Here is a 26,764-nt window from a genome sequence, read left to right on the forward strand (position 1 = left end):
TACATTTTCATTTTTTAATAAACCACATGGAAAAACAATACTATAATAAGTGTATAGGAAATTACAATTTAAAAATTGCAAATACAGTATATATACATATACTATACTTTGATTTTAAATTACATGGACAAACCCCAGCTTCAAAATCTTTCTAAAATCAATCATATGCAAAATACCTGGTTTCTGAAGGGGTATATCGAAAAGCATATACAATTTCTTAAAACTGTGATATGGCTTAATAACATTTATTTAGAGAAGCATAAGGTTTCCAGATGTACAGTATCTTCCAAGTGTAAAGAGGACTTACTGTCACTTTTCAATTTTGTGTTGTAGCTATTTCAGAACACACTTAATTGCAGTATTTAAATTGACACTGTCAGAGATTTAACTGGGAAAGTCTCCATAGATGTTTTCCAGTCTTACCAAAAATCAGAAATTGTTGGTCCCCACAATATGATTCGAAAAACAAGTTAGATCCTTTGTAAGCAAGAATTCAATGACAGGCTGGCCTGAATGCACACACACAATTCAATACTGAAGAAACTCCCACAATTTCTTCTGTCCAATTTACATGCTCCTACCGACATCACAAACAATTTTCCTGACCGGTGATCTGTAAAACAAATCTGAAGCCCTGTCTGGTGGGATTCACACGACAGAACTCTATTTAGGGTTTGCCAATGGTATTTTGGTTAATCAATTATTTGGAGATCAGACTTGCCTCCCCTCAACACAGCCTATTGCAAGGTGTCACTATCTATTTGTGACTAATACCCAATAGGCTCATGAGCTAAGTTTGGTTCAAAAACAAACTGAACCACATGAACTAATACCTAGGAACACATTCTATAATTTTACATTTACTATGTGTGAGGTACAGTCAACAGAAAAATTTCTGGGTTCAAGAGACAGAACCAGAACACTGGGACTCCTCGGAGCAGGCAACTTTGTTTTAGAAAATGGAAATAAAGCATCCAAAGTTGCAAAAGAAACAGCAAAATAAGAAATCCTGTGATTTGGCAAATAATACTGATTGGGAAACAATACAAGTTGTGAGAATCTGGACTCACATTATACAACGCATAGCTAATGGAAAATGTACGTGGGAATTACAGTCACTGGTGGTTCTGCATTTCAAAGCTCTCTGAAATATGCCTTATTTAACTACATTCCCCACATTTTATTTCCAAGGCAGCTCAGTCGATAATGAAACAATAGCACTTTTCCTAAAATTAATCAAAAGGCTGCATCTGGCCAGAGTTGTGAAACACAGGTTTATGAACACAAGTAACTCTGATTATTTGCAAATGTTAATTAAAACACACTGCACTGAAAAACTGCCCAGTTTTTATGTTGGGATCTGTTTTCCCAGGGAAAAAGGAACAATGCTAGATGTTTATCCACACTCAGCCACAGCTTCCCAAAGGACAATGGAGAGCTGTTTCTCTGAGAGCTGGGTGAGGAGCATAATTCCTGGTTGTAGGTGACGGCACACCAAATGCTCTGTGTCAGAAACTGTGCAGTCCCTGCTCCTATCTGCGAGGTTCACATCCTTCTCTGTGGCTTTTGTCAAGTTACAGTTAAATCTATGAATTCTCATATTTCACAGACTTAGTAAAGTATAAGTACAAAATCTGTAGTTCTTGCTACAAAAAAACAAAGCACAGGAAACTTCATGTGTACCTCATTTTAAACAGAACATGATAATTAAGATTTACAAAAGTTTTCAGTGTTTCTGCATTTTACAAAAGGATCCTTTTCAATCCTCAAGTGGATTTTAGATTGTTTTACCCAAAACTTTTCAAGGAACAGGTCAATGTGAAAAGTCAGATATACCTATTTAAGAAAAAGGAAAGTTTACAAGAAACAAGCTTAGTAGATACGAGAAACAACTGCAAATATGGGAAAATCTATGATAATACAATGAATAGTCTTTTCTCTTGGTAGGTATCCAAATCCATAAATGCCCAGATGTGCACTGAAATGCCTCTGTTATTCTTACTTGCCTTCTATATTTGACTATTTTGATTTAACCAATTTGCTTTTGACTTTTGAAAAATTAAAATCATCATTTTAAATGGATTCATAGTAAGAATCCCATACATTTTTCAACTCAATTCAATAAACACTGGGCTTTATAAGGTGCCATTAACCCATATCAATTCTTTTGTTGGATACCATCAACTCTTAATAATCTTTTAGGTAAATTCAGGTTTTATCTTAGGTTTACTTATAGCGAGGTACTTGGTAGAAAGTTGAAATGTTTCCTTCATTTATGTTCTAAGTCATCCACACACCTATCAAGGATTTTGGCTCAACTTGTGTGATACACGTTTACTTTGAATGGACTCCTCATGTGCATAAAGATAATCTCAAAACCAACCGCAAAATGAAACATGAATATTCATGATTGCCTCTTTAATTAAACTGTTACCAATTAGGTTGCCTTCAGTTTGGAAACATGCTTAGCCTCCCCTACAACACATTTAATCCACCCTATTTCAGTGCTTTAACACACACACAAACACAGAGTCGAAAACCCCTGAAGTTTTTGTTTTCTCTTCCCCCAATCCCTTTGAGCATTTCTACTATGGTATTACCAAAAAACTTCAAAATTATATTTTAGGGTTTCTGGAGTCCATGGAGAATCCCTAACCTATGTCATCAAACAGAAATTCTCTCTGGAGGAATGTGGTTAATCCCCGCTGTGAGAGGTGGGTATCACAAACGAAACCTCAGCCCTCCAGAGTTCTTCCCTGAAAGGGCACACACACACGAACTGGTATGGCGGCAGGGAGCAAAGTACCAGGCAAACTTTTGGTACAAAGCGTAAGGCAGTTTTTAAAAAGACAGAGCATCATCATTTACATTTTGCAGTCTCTGTTATTCTTAAGTAAAGATAAATTCCATGAAGAATAAAAGTGATTTCAGGAAGACTTAGATCTGAAACTCCATACTCTGTCCTTGCTCTTATATTTTGTTTAAATTATCATATAGTAATTTGAGTTCAACTTCTCTGCCATTTAGAATAACACTGAAAATATTATTCCTAATATTTCCTAAATAATTTCATGACAGTGACCACAAAATGTAAAGATTTGGTTCTGATAAGATTACAAATAACCAATAACATTAACTTTGAGATTTAAAACCCTGTAGCAACTGGAAAAAGTTGTTCATAAAGTATAACTATAACATTAAGACTTATTTGTAAAATAAAACATTTCTGAAACACTTAGGAATACATGCTTATTCCACTCTGGATAATTACTAGTACTTTCTGAAATCAGTTGAGAAATAATTTTTGTAAAAAAAGAGCTTGGTGGCAAATTCCAGAAGTTGGGTGTCAAGATTATGTTAAAAAAAAAATTCAGTTTTCCAGCACTGCCTTGATATAAAACGGTCTTTGAAAAGGACTTTTAAATGCAAACACAGAACTCTTGATGCTTCCTTTAAGACATGTACTCTGTCATAATTAATAAAGTATGGTCTTGGATTGTCTTCTATGAGGTAACTGTAGAATCACGTCTCATTCTGTAAACCGTGTTTTGGAAATATCTTCATTTGAAAACCATGATGAAGTCTCATTTTACCATTAAACAGAAACTAGAACTACTGGGCTGACTGTAAGACCGGTGCATGACATGGACACAGCTGTCAGGGAGTCTACTTTCTTATTTAGGTGTGCATTTATTGCTCTCAAGTCTGTGACTGCAGGATAAATAAGGCAGTAGTCCCCCAAACATCTAAAATTAGGAACTGGAACTCCGACAATTTGCACAAGTTCTGTCCACTTCTTGCTTGTAACTCTGAAGCTCAATAGTACATTTATACATGCCAAATGTGTTCAATAACATATGCTTTGCTTTGGACTGTACTTCCTCCCATTTAGATGAACTTCCAGGAACTGCAATGTCAAGAAAATATCATTACTATTCATTATACATAGTTACACATTAGTAAATAAGACGAGGGAAAAAACAATCTTAGTATAACGTGAACATATTTTAATTAGTTTGATTTCTACCCTCTTGAAGCTATTCTGTCAGAGAAGTGTGTCAGCATAATACAAAGCCAGAATGGCCTATCATTATCTCAATCTCTCCAGTCCACTCTGAGGTACAGAAAGAATACTAGACATCAATTACAAGTCTTTCGCCTTTTGTACTTTTTTTAAATAAACCACATGCATGTGCTATTTTGATAAAAAAATAAAATAAAAAGCACCAATCTACAAAATAAAGAAATAAAAACCTAGGGTCTAGCTTTCTTATGTAGAAAAAGTATGGTAAATATTTAAGTAAATATTAAGTAAATATACTTGATGCCTTTAATCTGAAGGCAAAAATGTGTAATGTCTCATCTCAAAGAGATCAAAGTTACTGCTCTGCTATCAATACTGACCTGCAACTCGCCTTTTGAAGAGCCCACACCTCCCTTAAAACAAATCTTTCCAGCAGAAACGTCTTCCTACTTAATTATAAGCACAGATTTTAATTCCAAAGATAGAAGTCCACCCACCCCAGCATTTACCGTCAATGACATACTTAGCTGTATGTGCACTATGGCAGTGGGTTTTCCTGAAGTGAGAGACCAGACATTTAAATCTTCCACAGAATGTACATCTTCTATTTTCATCAAAGCTTCTTTGATATAGTCTACATTCAAATGCCTTGGTACACCTATTAGTTCAGAATATATCATTTATAAGTAAAGTTTATTTTGGGGAAAAAAGTTATACATTATTAATAAGACTTTTTTTTTCAAAAGAAACCAAATGGCTTTGCCAAATTCATTTTAAATGAATACTTTAAAATATATTAATACTTTAATATAAACCATGAACACCTATAGCAGATATACATAAGAGATTAATATTTTTTAAATGTTCATTTTCATTAAAAAGGAATGTTACTCATACCAGAATACTTTAATTAACAAATAGCTAGAATAGATGAAAAAAATCCAATGATGATAAACCTACTGTTGAGAACTTATATTTACATTCTTACACTTAATATTAGTAAAGCAAGGATGCTGAAAATATAACAAAGTAGCAAATGCATATTAAGGAATTAATAAACCCCTAAATATATCTGCTTTAAGAATCAAAAGAGTTGCATTCTTGTCCTAGCTCTACAGTTTATTAGTAGCATTACCTTAAGTGATGCTACCCCTCTGAGTCTCAATTTTCTTGTTGGTAAATGGGGATAATAATGTCTGCCTTACCCACTTTTCTTAGCTATTATAAGGACCAAATGGATAACAGATGGGAGAGTGCATCTATTCTTATGTTTATATACACGTAAGGTGGTGGCACTGTAGTCTCATAAGTATTAGTAAAAAAACAGGAAAAGACATGACTCCTACCTAGATGCCCCCCACCTCCATCCGATTTAGGAAAGTAATAAATCCACAATGGGGATATTAGTGAGATCTTACCTTCTAGTATTATAACTACTGTGTCCCATATGATGCGAAATGTTGTAAAAGCCACAAGTAATGAAAATACATATGTACAGATGGGATCAGCAATCTTGTACTCTGGCTGTAAGGTGAGGGATCAAAATTGTGTGATTAAATACTGACAGACATAAAACAGACCGTAAAGAGGAGTAAGGCATACTCTGTTCCCTATTCTTTAGCAGGACTGGAGAATACCTTTAAAATTTGGATATTGCAATTGAGAAACATTTTCACTCTTTCCTAGAATGTTTAAATGTTTTTCTTCATGGGACCGATTTCCAGAAGTTTAATTGTTCTATTGTTGTTTTCCTCTGTGCCTTCTCTAAATCTTCCTCCCAGAAGGAGTTTTAGCAGTCATCTATCTGATTTAAGCCCCTCATATTAAAGAAGAGGGAAGTCAAGTTTAGAGTTGAGAGACTTGCTCAAGGGCAAAGCATTAATGGCAGAGCCAAGACTACAACCCAGATCTCTGGATTTTACTACAGTGCACATTCCAGTACCTGGCAGTTCAGTGACAAGGCTTAAAACTGAGTTATCCAGTGAAGGCACTACCAAAGCCAGCTACAGATAAGTTACCTTAAGACGTGATAGTGCTAACAAAAGAACTATACTGGTGGCTCAATCAGGCTTGTGTATTTGCAAAATGAATAGGATTGGCACTCGTGCCCAGTATACTGATTAAAGAGAATCACCTTTGGTTTTAATGTTGAAATTAAATATATTTCAAATAGAAAAATTAGTAATCGTCTTACCTTGAATCGTATGATGTATGCAGCTATTAGCACACCAACACTCTGTACCAAATCCCCCAAAGCATGTACAAATGCAGCTCTCACTGCCAGGCTATCCTGGCCATGGTTGTGTCCACACCCAGAACCTGTGGTAGAAGAATTTGAAGGCAGGGAGTGGGAATGGGCGTGATGGTGACCAGACTGGTTCAACAGAAACCCCATTCTGTTAAAAATAAAAGAAAACATTATTCTTCTTCCTACCATTATTAAAAATATTTGTTACTAATCAGACATTAATGAGGCAACATGGAACTCGTTCATTCAATAAATATTTGAGTATTATTTATCAGGGACTGTTTTAGGTGATGGGTCAAAACAGTGAAGACAGACAGACATATCCCTATCCCCATGGAGCTTATGTTCTAGTAGGGAAGGCAGAGAAGTAAACAAATACCTAATGTACTACTGCCAGGAGATGAGAATGCTTTGAAGAAAAGTAAAATATTGCAAGGGGATGGAGAGTGATAGGGAGAGTGGTCTGAGAAGGCCTCTCTTAGATTCCATTTGGGCAGTGACTTGAATGAAGTCAGGAAGCAAGCTGTGGGGGAAGAGTGTTCTAGGCAGAAGGAATACGAGGGCAAAGGTCTTGAGATGAAAATGTGCTCTATGTACTTAAAATAAGGATCTTATTAAAAAGGCTTTGGTAAGGACTTTGGACTTTATTCTATGTATGAATGAAAGCCACTAGGACAGGGACGGGCAAACACTGGTCTGTAGACCATATCTGGCCCACTGCCTGTTTCTGTAAATAGTTTTATTGGGACACAACCATGTTCACTTGTTGACATACTGAATGTGGCTGCTTTTGTTCTGTAATAGCAGAGATGAGTAGCTGCAAAAGAGACTGGCTCTAAAAGCCTAAATGTTTACTATCTGGTCCTTTACAGAAAAAGTTCGCTGACCCCTGACCCAAATGATTAAGTATGTAACTTAAAAATTTCAGTTTTTGGGAAAAAAAGTTGGTAGTTAAAAAAAAAAAAATCTCAGTAACATAAAAGAATTATAGAAATTAAATAAAACAAACTTTGTCTTAAATTCCCGATTATTAGTCAAACTTCAGTATTGCTGAGCAAACTAACGAGGAATTTATAATTCTAACAGTGTTTTATTAATATTTATAAGAAAAAGTGATATACTAGTTTATATTAAAATGTCACTACACATTGCTGAATGCATGTATGTCTCTAAGTTCACAGTATTTGAAAATATTAATGTGAAAAAAATAGAGTGTATGAGACGTCATTATAATGGTGGATACCTGTCATTACACATTTGTCCAAACTCATCTAATATACAACACCAAGACTGAACCTTAATGTAAACTATGGACTTTGGGTAATTTTGATCTATCAATGTAGGTTCATCAATTATTACAAACGTACTACTCTAGTGAGGGATGTTGATAATGGGGGAGGCTATGCATGTGTGGGCGTAGGAGATATATAGGAAATCTCTGTATCTTACCCTCAATTTTGCTGTGAACCTAAAACTGCTCTAAAAAGTAAAGCCTATTAAATTTTTTTTTAAAAAAATAGAGCTTACATTACATTAACTGCAACTCCAACAGCTGCGGTAATGAGCATTATATCTCCATTTATTTCATACTTCATATGGATAGTTCTTTGGACAGCTTCATATAGGAGGAATCCCATAAGTATATACACCAACAGCACACTAATCATAGCTGACAAAACCTCTAGAGCAAAAAATATAAAAAGATGTATTTGCAGATGGTTATTACACTTCATATAAATTAAAGACACGGTTATTACACTTCATATAAACTATATACAATCTTTTATTTATTTATATCTTCTTTCCTCTAAGAAGATAAAAATACTATATCATTTTTGTCATGTTATTTTCCTTAAAATTTTTTTTTATTATTTGATATAGAACATTTTTTTAAATTGGATATAACTGACATGTTAGTTTTAGGTATATGACATATATATATATTTATTTAAGTGTTTAGTAGTTTGATCTAGATCCTCCACTAATTCACTCCTACCATATCATACCATCCCCTCATTTCTTTAGGGTTAAATTATGTATATTTATAGACCATGCACATGGTAAAAAATGCAAAATTGAGAAAAAAATATTTGTAACATGCATGACCACAAACTAATTTCTTAATAGATGAGTATACTTATAAGTCAATAACAAAGTGAACCCACAAGAAAAAAATGGGTGATGAACATAAATAGTAACACACAGAAAATAAACAGAAATGGCCAATTAATCAAAATCAGTCTTAATATAAGAAATTCAAATAAGAATAAAATTCCTTTTTGGCTCTTACTAAAATTGGCAAAGGTTAAAAAAAGTTTGATAATAGCCAGAGTTAGCAAGGACATACTGGTGGAAGGACCAAATGGAACTATCATTTTGGAGAGCAGTTAGTAAAACTACTCAAAATTCCTTGATTCTAGGAATCTATCTGATAAGAAACACATCCATATGTATGTGAAGATACCTAGAAGGTTTTTCACTGTAGGTTTGTCTGTAGCATCAAAAAAAGATCTGGAGACATCACTAATGAAGAACCTAATAGATAAATTATGGTATATACATATAATGGGACACCATACAGCCATTTATATACACACGCGCGCGTGCGTGTTTGTGTGTATATAAACAAAAATTAGGCAAATTGATACTCATAAGAAAGACAAGAAAACGTTACATCTGGAAAGTGAGAGTAGGAGCTTAGAGAATTTATTTTTCATTTTATTCTTTTTGGTGATGTCTGGAAAGTTTTAAGTTTTTAACCACAAACATGTATTACCTTTAGACTAAAAACAAACACATTTTTTTATCTATGCAGGTATTCATGAGTATACTCTAACCCAGGAATTCCTCTAAGAATGATATACACACACTCTTGCTGACTGAGTTGCCCATGTGCAAAATAAGGTATATTATGAAGCTATTCATCAAGCATTGTATGTAATAGCAAATAATTAAAAACAATAAAAAAGTAATTAGTAGAGGCCTTATGACATGGGATACTATGCAGCTGTAAAAAAGAATAAGGCTCTTTATGTTCTGATAAGGAATAATCTCCAAAATACAGAGTTATGTGGAAAAAGCAAAGTACATACCAGTGTGTATGGTGTTACCATTTGAGTGAAAAGGAAAACAAATATATAAATAATCTGTACATGTACTCTCTGGAAGGATGTACAAAATACAGATTAAAAACTGGTTGTGAGGAGAATGGGTGGTTGGGAGACAGGGACTTTGCACTATACGTGCTTTCATATCCCATATGAATTTTCTACGATATGTGTATAAAGTAGAAATAACTTTATATCTTCAAAATAACAAAAAATAGGGCAATGTGAAATATATATATTAAAATAATCAACTAACGTTATATAAAACAAGTGTTGACATTTAAAACAATAAATGCAAGAAAATACTTTTAAAGAAAATTTTTCCTTTAGAGAAACCAGGCATTAATACTATGAAATATTAAAAGGTAAAACAATCTGGAAAAACTGTTATCTGGGTTGACTCATTACTCAAAGGTTCCAGGCAATTCAAGTATACCGGATGGACTTTGATACACTTTAATTCCAACAAATAAATTACACCACAGAAAAATTATTTAGCAATTATAGCTGTTTCCTGAAGACATCTCATTAATTTAGATGAAACTCCAATAAAGTCCTGTGTATCAACAAAACAGATGGGATAAGACAAAAAGCACAATTACTATTCAAAACTATAGTACACCTATTCCTGACATCATCATGCTTTGAAAGACACACAGGGCTGAAGAAGACAGAGAAAAGACCAACTGAAATATACAAAGCTGTGGAGAGACAACCATTTTAAGTCCAGACTCTAAGCTCCTTGAGAATAGGACCAAGCTACATTCCATGTTACATTTACTGTAGCACTTGGCAGAGTGGCCTGCATCTAGTAGATACTCAAATATTTTTGGATAAATTTTAAAAATGAAGTTAGGTTGAGCAAGGGAAGATAAAAGACTACACAGTTAAGAAATTTAAACTAAATATGAATAATAGGTTACTGTGGTCCCCCCTTATCTGCAGTTTTGCTTTCTGCGGTTTCAGTTATTCACAGGTAACCTTGGTCCGAAAATATTAAATGAAAAATTCCAGGTATAAACAATTCATAAGTTTTAAATAATGCACTGTTCTGAGTAGCATGATGAAATCTCGAGCTGTCCCACTGCGTCCCACCTAAGATGTGAATCATCCCTTTGTTCTGTGTATCCATGCTATATATGCTCCCCAACCGACCGTTAGTTGCTCAGTAGCCTTCTCTGTTATCAGATTAGTTATGGGGGCGGGGGGAGAGGAGAGAGAGAGAGGTAGATAGATCACATTCATATAACTTATTATAATATATTGTTATAATTGTTCTACTTTATTATTAGTTCTGCTGCTAATCTCTTACTGTGCCTAATTTATAAATTAAACTTTATCATAGGATGTATATACAGGAAAAACAGAATATATAGAGTTCGATATCATCCACAGTTTCAGGCATCCACTGGGGATCTTGGAATGTATCCTCTACAGATAAGGAAGACTACTATATTTACTAAATCAGAGATTACTATATTTACTAAATCCCCCCCAAAAGTAAATAGGTTAAAAGAGAAGAATTAAGCCAAATACAAGACAGAAAACACACGGAATTTCTTGTCTTAAATTATACCTGCTAATGGTAAAATAAACATATATAAATAATGTAAAGAAGAAATAATTAAAATTAAACATTTTTTAAACTGTAAAATCTCATGTACTAGTGGCAGTCTCATTTTACTCACAGAGAACTTTTTTCTCTTTAAAATTGGTATTTAAAAAATATCAATCTTTCTCAAACTCTGCCAAAAATAAAAAAAAAGAAAGAGAACTTTATGTGTCAAGATTGAAGCTAGCAATTAGGCCACCATAGTTTTTAAGGTGCCTTAAAATCTTAAGTATGAAATTATAAAGCAAAACACTTTACATTTAGCTATACAAGTTAATGACATAGAGATGTGATTGCTTATGAAAATCTAAAACCAATAATTAAAAATTCTTTCAAAACCTCCTATAATTAGGTTGACCATACTTTCCAGTTTTCCCAGCATAGTTCCAATTCATGCATGTTGTCCTAGCATATTATTACAAGTGCCCCATTTCACTCTCAAAAGTGTCCTGGTTTAGATGATAAGTTCCAATAGTTACCCTAGGAGGTCTGCTAAATAAAATGTTAGATGCTGGGTTAAACTTGAATTTCATATAAACAACAAATAATTTTTAGTATATGTATGTGCCATGAAATATTTCAGACATACTGGGCATCCCATAAGAGCCACATGTGTATTTGCGCATGCGTGAAATTTGGTAAGCTCACATCCCAGTGATAATTTTCTGAAACACTTAAAATCACCTTCTTGTGAACGCTCAGATAAAGTAAAACAACCTTCAAAATAAAGTAAAATAAGAGTCAAACTAAAGCCTAAACAGAGTTCCTATGCAAGGAAGATTCCCACCCTCAGAAGGTCCACTAGGCTCCTGAAGCTGAAAACAGTAGTTTTCCACAACAGTTTTCACCTACATGAGGTAGCATGGAAGGAATCCCAATGTCTGTCCACAGTTAAGTGTAAAGGAATTCAGCTGATTCCTAGAAATTCCCAAATGACATAAGATATTACTATCAATGACATCCCTTTTCCAGCAAATAAGGAATGTGCCTTATATCCAGTTCCCTTAGTGAAAAGCAAAGACATTCATCTATTATTTTTTATTCTAATCACCGGTCAAAATGTCTTCTAGCTAGAAAACTGATAAATACAAAAGAAAAAAAATTTAAAATAGATTTTTAGGGCTGAGATTTACGACTGAGAAGCATAAGGTACAGATAATATTATATAGCTAAAAACCCTAATAGTAGAAATATGACCATTTATTCTGATAAAACAAACAAAAAACTCTTTAAACTGGTGAAATATCATGGATAGGACTAATCAGTGTTTAAATTTTTTTCCTAGTATTTTTAACATGATGGAATGCAGATAAACATAGGCAAGATTCTCTCCCCCCAACCTAACCCCCCACAATGTTTAAGAGAGAGGGATGCTTTCAATCAACCACCAAATTATGACTCCCTCCAATCTTCTCATTCTTGCTCTGGGTTGGTCTCTGGTCACATAATGTACAAGTAAGTTTTTCAAGACAAAAGGAGTGCATAGCATATAGATTTTTCATTTTCTAAGGGAGGCCCAGGAACTTTAACAATTGAAACCCTAGATTTCTGTGTAAGTTACTACTCCATTAGCTTTCGGAAAACTTGCCTAAATGGAAATTTAGCAAAAATGAAAAACTCTTGAATGAGATTTTTATGGAAATTCTAGAAAACCTATTATTATAGTAGTTCTAACATATTTTGCTACTTCACACATAAATAATTAAATCAGTCTACCTGGCTGAACTGTAGCATTGAAGGAGAGAGTAAGATGCGTGAATATGTGTTTTTTGTTATAACATCACAGATCTTTTTATTCAGCTGAAATATAAACAAATGTTTATGGTCAATGATCTAATAAAGACCAAAATATACCCTGAATTTCACATACAGAGAATAAACACTTTTAGTTTAAATGGCCAATAAATGGTAAGAGAAAATATTAATTATTAAATTGGAGAAAACATAGATTATCAAATTTCGATACTATAAAATATAAAAAATGTTTACTGCACATTTTAACACATCTATAAACTGCCCAAACTAGAGGTTTTCAAGATTCATATGATAAATGTTCAGTACTTCTGTCCTTCTGTTAGTCTCCATCATAGTACCTTATTCTTTCTCTTTGTAGCATTTAATATAATTTATGATTATGTTGTGTTTGTCTACAAATTTACCGCCTGCCTCCCTATCCTATATTATTATTCTTTCGACAGGTAACTACTGAGTGCCTACTCAGTGAATGAGTAACAATCTGCTTCAACTATGTAAACTGCACTCAACCTAAGCATATTTGCTTTTTTGTGAGTGCTGCTTAGGTGTACTAGCCTATCATAACTGTTAACTTTGCTAATGCTATGATGCCAATAATGAATACATTTCCATTAAATTATATAACACTTGTCTTTCTATTCTCTCAAAGAACTACATTTAGCACACATCTAAAGAGAGATTTCGGAGGTCTATTAAAAATCAATAGGGAAGGAGAGTGGAGATATATTTTCTTCTTTTGTGCTATTTTTCTCTTCTATCTTCTTCCAACAGAAAATAGGAAAGAAATAGAAAAATCAGTGGGCTGTATTGGATTTGCCTAGGACTTCCAAATTCATCTGTATTTCAGCTCAGCCACAGACAATCCTATAGCACTCAAGCTAAAGACATCATATAGGATTTTCAGTGGCCCACTCTTGCCACCACAATGCCAAACCAAACTGCAAAGTTTGTCTTTGGAGCCTCTCAGCTCCTATATAGTCTATTTCCTGCCTTCTTACCATTCTATCCATTCCTATTAATCCCAAGGTGCCCAAGACTCCAAGTTGACTTCTGGCTATCCAACACTGGCTACTTCACTCATGTCTTCCTTCTGCCACAGTAAAAAACTCCCATTTCTAGGAAGTAGCTATTCTTTTCCTATAGATGTTCATGTGATATGAATTAATTCTAAGATATGAATAATGAATAGGCATAACTCTTGTCATGGGTGGGAGGAAGGTGTTAAAATGAATCACTAACTGGAGAGGAGATTTTTTTTTTTGGCTGATGTATGAGGGAAGAGATTTTTTTAGCTGCATACTTTCTGCTCCTTTAGCATCAGGGAATAAAATAACAAATTACATAGAACTATATTATAACCATATACCTACCTCAGGACAACCATCATCTAGCCAGATTGGCCAAGGTTTTTGCTCAGTAGAAGTACACATTGCTACAAAAGACTCCTGCACTGTCACTTTGCCATTAACCTAGGCTGATGATCTGTATTACCAAAGCGTATATCTTGCTTTTTATTTCAAATACAGACAACTATGCTTACAACAGTCCTCTCACGTGACCACTATCTTTATCTAATCCATGCAGCCTCTTCAGCCCAAGAACTGGAAGAAAAGCCATATAAATAAAGTCAATTATACTCATAATCCACAGAGAAAGAAAAAAGTAGAAAGCAAGCAAGGGGATGAGGCTGTTCTCTTTAGAAAACACATTGTTCCTTTGTCTGGGAGATAGTGCCATTCCTCCTAAGGAATTATGGGATTTCTCCCACAATGTGGTTTCATTAAGTTCTAAGATGGCATACCCACAGTCAAATAAATCCAGGCATTTAAAAACAACTCACATACAGAATCTACTCTGCTCTCCCTCTTCCCACAAAAGAGCTGCTATTGTAAGCTCACTGTAAAGTAATAAAGAAAATAAAAGAAAAAGAAAAACCTGAATGATTTTACACAATCCATGAGCTCACATAAAAGAAAAAAAGGTACCAAAAGAATGGAACTGACTCCTGGGATAGCCACTTAGGCTTACTCTTCAGATCTAAAACTACCTTTCTCTCACATTGATTGAAGGATTTTAGCTAAAATAAATTTTGTTTTATTGCCAGAAGTGTTACCAAAGACCCAAACCAAAAAGCACATCTTTTAAAATTGTTATTTAATCATTTTACTCTTCCCCAACTACCTAGCTGAGACAGTTATGCTGACAGGATAAGAATTCTGATTAGGGGGAGAAGGAAAGGCAGGCAATTTTGAGAGAGATAAAAAGTCGGGGTAAGATGATATACTGGCAGGTAGAAGAGGAAAGAAAAAGAAGACCGGAATTCACTTTTACTGAGAATTTACTCTGTGCCAGGTACCATGTTAGGTTACTTATACTTTACCACTATACCTTATGTATTTTTCACAATTATGCAATGCAAGTATTACCGTCCCTATTTTACAGAAGAAACTCATACTTAGAAAAATTAAATCATTCTCCAAAACATCATATAGCTAGAAAAACTGCAGATCTCAGATTTGAACTAAAGACAATTTAACTACAAAACTCTAAAAGTCATAAGTACCAAAACAAATAGGATTGGCTTCTCACTGAGATAAGAAGAAACTTTCTTCTAATTTCTTAATTACTCAAAAAGACCTAAAATCTGGCTGTACTACCTAGCTATGTTATGGATCAAATAAATATGTGTAGTCTAGTTTGTGAACATGACCACAGTTTCAGAATTATAAATAAATGTTTTAGAGTCCCAAGTATTTTAATCCCAAAATTTCAAAAACACCTCTTTTCCCAGTTTGGAAACTGGTTTAATTTGAGGATTGTGATCTATACTAAATTATCTGTTTCACTGTCTTTGTATCCTTATTTACTCAGCCTGAATATGCAACAATTTGATTAATAATCTATCATACAGCACTTATTAGTGCCAGATACAGAGTTTAATATTATCTGTTCCTGTCCCTACTTAATTCATGGTCTAAAAGGAAACACAGTTTCATAAAAATAGCTATAAAAATGTGATAAATGCTGTCAGACATGTATAAAGTGTTATGAGAAAACGAAAAGGGAATAACTTTAGGAAATGATATTACTACTATCTGATTACCATTCACAGACATATATCTCCAGGTCTAGAACTGGGTATATAGTATGCTGCTGCCTTTTGCATAAGAAAATGTGGCAGGGAGTGGGATATGAACATATATATGCATTTGCTTATAATTTCAAAAGGAAATACTGGAAAGACAGGCCAGAAATGAATTAAAATGGCTGCTAATAAGGAGTGGTGTGGGAGGATTGGGTTGGAGGGAACAGAATGAAAGTAAGACTTCTCTATAAATCTTTTCCTTTAAAAAAATTTTTGACTTTGCAACGTTTTTACATATTTACAAAATAAATCAACAAAGAAAAAACCAACCTGTCCTACCCGCTATGCCATCAGAACAAAACAAAAATTCAACAATAGTAACAAACCAAAAGTTTCTTAGGGGCATTCCTTCTTCAGTGTTTTTCAGGACCTGAATCTCCAAGTCTTGGTATTACAGGTCACAAGAGGCACACTATTTAAATGTGTCCAATGTAAACATACCTTCTCCCACAGAACTTTGAGATTACTCATGAAGCAGTGGTATTTTATGGAACACAGAGACAGCCACTGCTTTGGTTTACAGTTTTATTCAATTCTACATAACCTTGTTGTTTTTTTAATTTTACCCAAGCTACCACAAAATTTTCTCCATGACTACTAACTGTTACTTCAAAGAACAGAGTAAGTGATATATCCTTATAAGATTTTGGTATACAAAGAAGATCCCAAAAGGCTCTTCTAGTGTGAAGGCTTGAGTCCCTCCTTAGCTCTGGATAATATTCATCTATATATATCTTAACAATTCTCTTCCTTTAATTTTTTAAATGACTTAAAAATTCAGATAAAATTCACATAACGTAAAATTCACCATTTTAACAATCTTAAACTATACAATTCAGTGGATTTTAATGTATGCACAAAGTTGTGTAACAATCACTACTATCTAATTCCAGAACATGCTCATCACCCCAAAAAGAAGCCCTACACCTATTAAGCAGTCACTCCCTTTATTTTTCAAGTTGTTTTACTGAGGTTCTTAATAATACAACTTCAGACCTCCTAGATTGTGCTTTTATACTTTTTAACTTTTCTTCCCGTTTTTATCTTTTTGTTGTATATTCTGGGAGACTTTCTTGCTTATGTTTTCTAGTCCTTCTATGGAAAAATTTTTTTAAATTTCAGAAATATTTCAAAGAGCTTGTTCTTATACATTTCTATTTCAAAATATTTTACTTTTATTATTCTGAGTATATTAATAAGAGTATTTAAAACATTTTCTTCTGTTCCTTAAGTTACTTCTCTTCACTCCAGTACTAATTTTTCTGTTAGTTTAGTTTTGCTCACTTTCTTTCCTGCTGCTGTTTTTTCTAACTTGCAGAAAGATCTTTGGTTGACCATTCACATTTAAGGCGGAACAACAGGGAAATTATCCTTTGTAGAAAGGAAATGCCAAAAGGATAAGCAATCAATTAATTAAAATGGTTACTAATAAGCGGTGTAAGGCAGGGCAGACTAGGACAAGTATATTTAGGGTGAGTAGGTAGGGGACCAAGCTATAAGACTGCAGAACCCTGATCTTAGTATGAAAAAGACTTCTTTTGGAGCATCAACATCCACACTAGAAGTCTCAGCTTTTCCCCAAACATTTTCTTCAATTTCTTTTTAGAACTATCTGTTGTTTTTTTAGGGGGGAGGGAAGGAATGCAGTTGGCCTGAGTGGAGGTGGGGGTAGGAAGGAAGGCAGGCGCCTAGTCAGCTAGTGGGAGCAGCTTCCATTTATAGTCATTCAATTAATCTTCCTTGTTTTCAACCCCGATTCTCACTTCTCATCTCTGTTCCATGTCTTCCCTGGAGATGTGTTGGGCTGATCCAGTTCCTAGCTTAGTGTACTCTAGGCTGCAACTTCTTGGCTTGTATCTTTCTTCACTCCACACTCATTTACTTTCCAACTTCCAGAAATTTCTGGAAATTTCTTGTTTATTGGTGACCAACCATTTGCTTCTCTCTGTTTTTTTGGTACTTTTTATTTCAATGGACTATCAGAAGAGACAGGAGTCAAATGTTGATATCTTGTCCATTACCTTGAACTTAGTACTTTTAAGAAAAGGGAAAGATCTGACTTTCTATAGAAATTTGCAGAGACACAATAGGACCAATCGGTTCAATTTTCTCTCATCTTTTCATAGTGCTTGTTATCTATGAAGAAACAGAATGACTATCTAGATAAATACTAAGTACTCCTTTGATATTTAACAGAATTTTCATGATTATTGGTTTTTAACTTATATGTAGGACTTCCTATGTTCTGTTACTGCATGTTTCTGGGGGTAGAGTGCCACTGTAATTTTTATTAGAGTTCTAAAGGGTTGATATCCTAAAAGAGGTTAAGAACCACAGGACTAAATGAAATGTACTCTCAAATAGAACTAGAGGATAAAAATCCCCATTCCATGATGTTATGTTTTCGATTTTAAATTGCAGGTGTTTAAATCACAAAAAAAAATAAAGTTTGAAAATAATTTTAAAGTTGTTAAAAAACTTCAAGGCAATCAATAAACGAATGTATAATATGTTGGAAAGTAGTGGAGTTTCTTTTAGGAACACATCCAAATGCATTACACAGTGGCTTAAAAAATAACAGAAAAACCTCACATAGGGCTTTAGCTCTCTTGTACAGCAGTTAAGAGTCCTGAGCAGTGGGGATGCCAGATAAATTCCCAACCTGATGACTTGGATAGCTACTTGGAATACAGCCATTCAGCTACAATGTCAAGTTTTACATTAGAAGACCCAGTGATTAAATTTGGAAGACCTAGACTCTAAGTCAAGATTAGGCTAAAAAGTAACAAAGAAGGAAAGGGAATGATTGATTGATATAATAGCCAAGAGTGTCAGGGTCTCCACAAAATAAAATGACAAGATATTAATTCTGGTTCTTTAAGACAGAAAACTTTGCTGAAGCTACCTAAATGTCAACTTTTGGATTCTAAGCAAGTGACACATGGTCATATGACACTTCATGTAATAGTTCAGGTAATTATTTCATATGTATTTTAAAAATAAGTAAAACATTTAAAAACAGTAAAGGCAAGAAGCACAGTTGTGTGGATAACATATATAATTTTAACCTCTTAATTAAACATTAATATTTAATATTAATAAATATTAATATTTAATAAAATGTGTGCATTGTTAAAAAGAAAAATGGCACTTGTTAAAACATGGTAAAGAAGACTTTATTCAAGGGGGGAAGCTATTAAGATAGGTATAGGGACCACTGCAGTGGAATTTTACAGGCGGGGAGAGATTGGGCTCAACTCTGAATACTGTATGGGCAAGTAGAAATTTATAGCCAAGAAGCAGGGTGGGAGTCAGTGGATGGGAAATTACTGAGGAAACATCAGGAGAAAGGGGGATTCTGGCTAAACTGATCTCAGAATTCTTGCTGATGACAGGCCAGGGTGAGGAGACATCAGATATTAAGAGTAGTAGGTTCTGTTAAATTTGCTTAGCAAGGTTCTTGCTAAAACTAGATTTTATAAGGAAATGCACAGATGGGTTTGGGAGAATGTTCAGGAGACTGACTAAAGGTCAAGGAAAGAATCTTTGTCAGCATTTACAGAATTATGTTAATACAATGGCCTCAAAGAAGGTCAGCCACACAGTATATGTTATATATGTATTACAGTAATGCTTAAAATCTGGTTTACAGTAGCTTCGGTTGGAATACCTGAAGTGAAAGAAGGAAGTTAATACTCATTAATGAATTAAACCCATGTGGTTTTGCTTGGTTCAATAAACTGAAGGTAAACGTTATTCTAATAACATCTTAAGGACATAGGAAACCCATTTAAAAATTAATGATTACCATATAATTTTATATGTGTAAACTGTTTAGCTGACTGGGCTGAATGTACCTTGGAAGATATGTGTTTGAATGAATCCTGTTGTTTTATTTTCATTTGCTTTGTTTGTCTATTTCAACAGGCTATCACCAGAAAGATTTCAGTTAATCAAAAGTTATAGTTCATTGTGGTTTTACCATAAAATTTTACAAACGAAAAGAAACTGCCAGTTACCCACCTAAGCGATGAAATCCAAAGGTGAATCTTTTCGTTGGTGATTTGGAAGACAGCCACAAAGCAAGCAGGGTCAGTATGATAGCACTTAGATCAGTCAACATATGAAGCGCATCTGTCATGATTGCTAGGCTATTTGCAATGTATCCACCTTAGAGCAAAGGTGAGAGGGAAAAAGGAGTAAGTTAACTAATATAATAAAAGTAAAGCAATCAAGTCAAAAATACATACCATCCTACAAAACATGAACTTTACAATTAAATCAAGGAACCTGAAATTTTATGCAAAACATTAAATATGCATATTTTTCTAGTGAAAACGTCCATTTCAATGAACAGATTCTCTGAGGAGTCAATGACCTTAAAAAAGAAACTCTAAACTTGGGGCTAACACATAAAGAGTAATTGTGTTTAGCACTGTAGCTTTAACTTATTAATTCTACTATCAGATAGTGAAATTAATAAACACAATATCTAAATATTACAATAATGCTGAAGAAAAAGTAGGTGTTCACTTGTTTGGGAGAGTTTGAACATAAAATCCAACTGAAGAAACTCATAAAATGCACATTAGTTCAAAACAAAAGAATTAATTGATTCACATGGATATATATAGCAATGTTTCCGAATAGAGGGATAAAAGGTGGTATTTAGAATACAAAATTTTCAATTTTATATTGATTTTCCACCCCCCACCCCCCACACAATGTGTGTGTATATATACGTTGTTCCAGATGGTCAACTAATTTTCCTAGCACCATTCTATGAATAAGCTTTTATAATACAGAGTATTCAAACTTTTATGTGTATCAGAATCATCTGGAAGGTTTGTTAAACTACAGATTAATTGACCCCACTCCAGGAATTTCTAATTAAGTAGGTCTGGATGGGGCCTGAGGATTTACATTTCTAACATGTTCCCAGGTGATGCTGATGCTTCTGGTCTTGGAACCACACTTTGAGAACCACTGTTGTAATGTCTAGTAGAACTTCATGATCAGGGTGTTGTGACACATAAGTGTGCTGAGCTACTGATCCTTCTATTCCTTGGATAGGTGTGCAGAGCCAAGAGTAGTAGGAGAACTGGGGCTGGTGATCTTGTAGTCACATCCATTTACTCTGGTGTGCTCTATACAAATATCATTTTTTATGTATTCTCTGACATGAAAAAGCTGGAAATCACTGAGAGAAAACAGTTTGTTGGTTAAGAACATGGCACTCTGATATCTCAGAGACTCTGAGCTAGTTACTTAACATTTTTGAGCCTCAGTTTACTTATCTATAAAGTGAAGATAATAAAGCCATACCGTCCAATAGAACTTTTTGAGATGATGGAAATGTTCACATGTGGCTATTGAGCATTTAAAATATGGCTACTGCAATTGAGAAACTGAATTTTATTTTAATTAACTAAAATTTACAGGGCCACATGTTGATCATCAGCAAAAATAGCTGAGTAAAGATCTCTGAAAATCATCTCTTCCATAAAAGCAATAAGAATATGGGCAAAAATTGTCCAAATTAGCTTTCTCAGAACTCTGGAAATGAACAAAAGGCTGTTACAGTAGCATTTATTCAAGGAAAATGGATGTTTCTTGGTAAGAATAGTGAGCTCTGTGGCGTTTTTAACGTGTCTTATACCCATCTCCCCATCCCCAGCTTTTCGGTAGCCTTGAAAACAACAAGCAGCAATCACAGTGGTAGTACTGAACCCTATATATCCTGTGTTTTTTTCCTAAACATATAGTAAAAACTTTAGCTTAGCAGCCACTGCAAGGGATGAAATGGGGCTGGAGCTTCTTACCTGCAAGACTGTTTTTGACTTGTCTTGGAATTCTGCCCTGTGGAAACCCCAGGGAGTGTTTGTCAAAAACAATCAGAGGCAACAGATAACAATGTGTTCTGAAATTTCATACTGAAGTACACGGTTTGCTGTGTTTTTCTCGACTCTTTCAATCTGGAAATGTATACCCTTCAGTTCTGGGGTTATTTCTTCAAGTACAGTAGTACCCACTTGTCTGCAGGGGATACGTTCCACGACCCCCAGTGGATGCCTAACACCATGGATAGTATAGAACCCTATATATATACGTTTTTTTCCTACACATACATACCTATGATAAAGTTTATGGTTTTCCTATGGCATATCTAAGTTGCCAGCAACCCAACTTGTGCATTTTGGGGGTCGGCTATTATTAGGTAAGAGTTACTTGAATACAAGCACTGTGATATCTGGACAATTGAGAAGGCTACTAAGTAACTATTGAAATGGGTCCAGTGTACACAGCGTGAATACCCTGAACAAAGGGATGATTAATGTCTCGGGTGGGATGCAGCAGGACAGTGCAAGATTTCGGCATGTTGCTCAAAACAGTGCATAATTTAAAACATAAATTATTTCTGGAATTTTCCATTTAATATTTTTGGACTTTGACCATAGATAACTGAAACTGCAGAAAGTGAAACTGTGGATAAGGGAGGACGAGTGCAATAGTTGGTTTTCTTGGATCTATTAAGTCAGTTACTTCTTATCAGTTTCCTTTTTAGTTTCCTAAATTTGTGTTGCTATTGTCTCTTCTCCAGTTTTCCCCCTCGCGTGTGTGTATGTGTGCGTGTGTCCCTTTACTGAAGTTTAAGAGAGGCTTCAGGAGAGAGTACAATTAGATGCATGAGATTATTTGCCATCTTTACCTGAAGGTCTGTTTGCATTCACTTTTTAAGCTTTTGCATTTCCAATAAAAATGCAATTGTTAAGGTAATCAATAACTGTTACTAAATCCAATGGATATTTTAGTTCTCATTTTATTAGAACTCTCAGCGGCATCATCTTATTTGTTACCACTTTGAAATCTCTCTTTTCTTGGATTCTAGGATACCTGGTTGCTTTCTGTCTGACTTCTAAAGTTGGAGTTCTTCAAGATTTGGGCTTTCTAGGTGATTCTTTCCCATTCCTATGTTATTACATACTGTATCTCTACCTTGACTTCTCTTCTAAACTGTAGAGTCATATGCTCACTAGACATCTTTACATGGCTATTTCACATCCATATGATAATATATTTAAAATGAACCTGATGCCCATGCCTAAATCTTGCTCTGTATTTTCTCCCTGCTTCATGGGACATATAAATGACATATATTTTCATACACTCAGCTACTTAGGAGAGACACTTCAGAATCATTCCCGACACAGCAATCCCATCAATACCCACATCCAAACCACTACCCAATATTGTCAATGTTACCTCTAGAACGTTTCCCAATCAGTATTTTCTCCATTCACTCTAGTCCAAGTCATAATCATCTTTTCTGGACCTCTGCAATAGTTTGTTTCCATTCTTGCACCTTCCAATATATTCTTCAAATAAGAGCCAGAGTAATCTTTTAAAAAGGTAAATCCCATCATGTCACTCTCCACTTAAAAGCCTTCACTGGCTTCCCATTGCATTTAGAAAGCCTACTCTCATTTAATATGGTCTATCAGGATCTGCCTGTTCTGGTATCCCTGCCTCTTTCCCTCTTGCTTACTACACTCCAGCCAAACTGGCTTTCTTTTTAGGTCATTTTAAAGAATTGCAGGTTTTAGGACCTTTGTACACACTGTTCTCTTCACTTGGAAACTTCTCTACTCCCTTGCTTAAATAACTCCTGCTATTCTTTTTTTTTCTCGGTTTAACCATATCTGGCTCATGCATAAACTATGCCCTACTGGTTATAACGTCTTATAGCTCCTTGTTCTTTTTCTTCATAGCACTTAAGACAATCTGAATTTTAAATTTACTTGTGTATTTATTTGTTTAACATCTGTGTCCTCTTAGATTAAATGCTTCAGATAGTACGGATCATAATAGTTTTGTTCTCCATTGTATATCCAGAATACGCAGCACGGTGCTTGACATATAGTAAGTACTCAAAAAATATTTGCTGAATGGAAGGAGGAAAAGAATGGACCTTATCTAAGGTATCAGGTTAGTGGCAAATCCAAGATTAAAAATCAAGTCTCCTTTTTCAGATCTTTAAATTACTCTCTGCTTCCTAAAATTTCTACGTGCTTTTGACACACTTAATAAATACGCTACTGTATATAACTTAATTCTATATAACATTCTGAATAATAGTGTTAATGCCTTATCCTAATGCCAATCCTAACAACTCTGTATTGTCTAACAAAAGATTTTCATATTTGAAAATAAAGTCAGTATGTGAAAGGAAATAATTATTGTGGCTTTCACAAAACAACATTTACCAAATAAAGAGATTTCAAAAATGGTAAGTCAGGACAGTTAGGTCTTAATATTTTTTAGGCAAAATGAACTCTAAATTTCACAGGGGAAACTCTGGAATAATGTGATTTTTAACTTCAAATACTAAATATTAACTTTAAGAATCACTAAGTCAGAATGACTCAATATTCAAGCTGTATGAATTTGGGTAAGTCACTGAGTTTTAGTCTGCTGACACCATGCCATATCTAGCCACGGCTTCACTCCTGTTTTTTAATTTCTTCCACAGCTTAAGCATTTATAACACTCTAACACAATAAAAATTAATTCAACAAAAAATTATTGAGTGTCTACTCTGAGTCAGTCGTTGTTCTAGGTGCTGGGAATTCAGCTCCTATTTCAGTGGAGAAAGACAGATATTAAATAAGTAAATACACGAACAAGATAATCTCAGATGCTGAAGGCTTTTAAAGTGGAGGACACAACAAGGGAGAAGAGAGGTCAGTTAGAAAAGGTCTCTCCGAGTCATCTTTTGAGATGAGACATGAATGACAAGAAACCTGCCAACAGAAGATTTGGGAAAAGGCAATCCATATAAAGCAGTGTTTTCCAAGCTGCAGGCCCTGACCACAAAATCAATTAAGTGGGCTGGGACCACAGTTGAAAAAAATATTAGCACACATCATATGAAATAAAACTTTTGTTTCGGTTTTACATGTATTTATACATTGTGTGTATGTGTATACACATACATATGAATGCATGCACACCTACATGAGTCACAATATTAATTGTATTTACTATAGTGAGGTCAAAAAAATTTAAAAGCCACTGAGGTAGAGGGACCAGCCAGCCTGAAGGCCTTATGGGCAAGAAAGAACTTTATGAATTGTAGAAAGGTGGCCAGCTTGGCTGAAGTGAGCACTGGGAGGAGTGATATGAAATGAGGTAGGAAATGTATACAGTTTTTCTACATTCAATCTCCAACCAGCCCCTTAAATCTGTACTACCACCTCTGTTCTCATCATAGTTTATCACTAAGAGACAACATCGGAGAATGATTTACCTGTTTTAATGTCACTTTGTAAATAGCCACTAAGAGAAGTTACACTGTGACTATGAAATTAATCTCTGAACAAAATATATTTTATAGTGAATGTATTACTTAAATAATTAAAAAATTAAAAACCAAGTTCATCAATCCTGGGGGAGCCATTTTCTAGTTCCTTTCAGTTCTTCTTTATAGTGAAAAACTTTCAAGTTAGCCAGTAGTATTTAATTCTGCAAATCTCTTGGCTATAAGTCCAAAAAGAATGGTATAAAGAGATCACTTAAGCCAAATGAGAGAAAAAAGTCAGGAGACTAGGAATGTAGATGTGCCTCTTCCATTACCATCTGATTTCCTCACAATTTATTTAACGTTACTCTCTGGGCCCTCAGATCCCTAATGTGAAAAAAAGGTAGAGCAGGTGTCCAGGAAGGTTCCTTCATTCGTACTGTAAAATTTTATGACTCTAAGTAATTTTAGAATCATTTACTATTTTAAACGTTGCAAAACTAACTTGGTGTTTTACCAGAGTTTTTTTAAAAAGAGGAAGTTACATGATACACAACGAAAATATTAATATAGTAAGTTTATGTTGTACATAGGTTGGTCTGCACTTTGGAACTGTGTGGCCTTTTCCCATCACACGCTTCCTGAAAAGAAAGTTTAAATCTCAAATCACGTGTAACTAAAGCTTGACAAATGTTAATGGCAAGTGAGTTGGCAACACAACTCACCTACAAGTTCTCCAATCATGAAAAGCAAGTACAGAACGGCAGCAATGGTCAACCTGGTTTTCACCTTTCTCTGTTTCAGCAACTCTCTCCGTTTGCTGCAGTTGTCACAAGGGTCCACCTTCAAACTCAGCTGACTATTGGTCAAAGGTAAGTCCTGGTCCAGTAGGGAATCATCGTCGCCCTGGAGGGCTGCGTGTGCCCCGTTAATAGGCCTTTCCGGGGTTTCAGAGCCATCATCGGCCACCACAACTCGAAGTTTATTAAATCGAGAGAGCCCCTCGTACCCAACCTCGTCAGAGAAGTCAAAGGCGCTGGTGTCATTCAAAAACAGAGGCGCATCATCCTTCCTCAGCAGAGATTTGAGGCGCTTCCACGCGCCCGATCCGGCCATGGCAGAGGCCGTGCGGCCGCGGCGCTGAACGGCTCGGTGCAGGCGGACGGCCGGCAGCTCCTACTTCACCGGAGCGCCAGTTCCCGATGGCACTGCCGCGCATCCCTCCCCATCCTGTGTCAAACGAAACACATTATAAATTAAAGGCGCCCCATCACAGCCCACAAGTTCTGAAGCCCCAGGCAGTGGGGGGTGGGGAGGGGGGCGCAGGGCCGGCTTGGAGACGCCACGGCTCCGCGAGGGGGCGGCACGTCTACCTGGGGCGCTGCCGCGGGGCCGCCGCTCATCTCCTCGCCGCCAGCCGGCTCGGTAGGGCCGGCTCGCACAGCTCGGCCCAGAGCCGCGAGGCAGCGGGACCGACCTCTCGCGTGCAGCACCCGCAGCTCCAGGCCGGCTCCGCGGGTCTGACAGGTTCGGGGCCGGGCGCCCGCGGCCGCCGCCTCTCCGTGCTCTGCGCGA

At 35.4% G+C, this 26,764-nt stretch overlaps 1 protein-coding gene across 2 annotated transcripts; it reads right to left on the reverse strand.

Moving 5' to 3' along the window:
* SLC30A4 (solute carrier family 30 member 4) lies at positions 1 to 26,764 on the reverse strand. Of its 2 annotated transcripts, none has more exons than XM_011355060.2 (8): positions 26,563 to 26,764; positions 25,915 to 26,419; positions 19,915 to 20,061; positions 7,800 to 7,953; positions 6,219 to 6,420; positions 5,443 to 5,548; positions 4,548 to 4,682; positions 1 to 3,907 (listed from the first exon to the last, which is right to left on the reverse strand). In XM_011355060.2, the coding sequence occupies exons 2-8, from the start codon at positions 26,303 to 26,305 to the stop codon at positions 3,753 to 3,755; spliced, it is 1,290 nt and encodes a 429-aa protein (XP_011353362.1). In that variant the 5' UTR covers positions 26,306 to 26,419; positions 26,563 to 26,764; the 3' UTR covers positions 1 to 3,752. The 2 variants fall into 2 exon arrangements, with proteins under 2 accessions (XP_011353362.1, XP_023383600.1); XM_023527832.1 differs by having other exon boundaries at positions 26,667 to 26,741.

Source organism: Pteropus vampyrus, unplaced genomic scaffold (genome assembly GCF_000151845.1).
Source record: "Pteropus vampyrus isolate Shadow unplaced genomic scaffold, Pvam_2.0 Scaffold19, whole genome shotgun sequence".
NCBI lineage: Eukaryota > Metazoa > Chordata > Mammalia > Chiroptera > Pteropodidae > Pteropus > Pteropus vampyrus.

What these genes read in the sequence shown, in the direction of transcription:
- SLC30A4 (XM_011355060.2), bottom strand. Translation starts at nt 26,305, where the DNA reads ATGGCCGGATCGGGCGCGTGGAAGCGCCTCAAATCTCTGCTGAGGAAG. An exon ending in CATGATTGGAGAACTTGTAG is followed by an intron (nt 20,062 to 25,914) that starts GTGAGTTGTGTT and finishes CTTTGCTCTAAG; the next exon opens with GTGGATACATTGCAAATAGC. An exon ending in CATACATCATACGATTCAAG is followed by an intron (nt 5,549 to 6,218) that starts GTAAGACGATTA and finishes CTCACCTTACAG; the next exon opens with CCAGAGTACAAGATTGCTGA.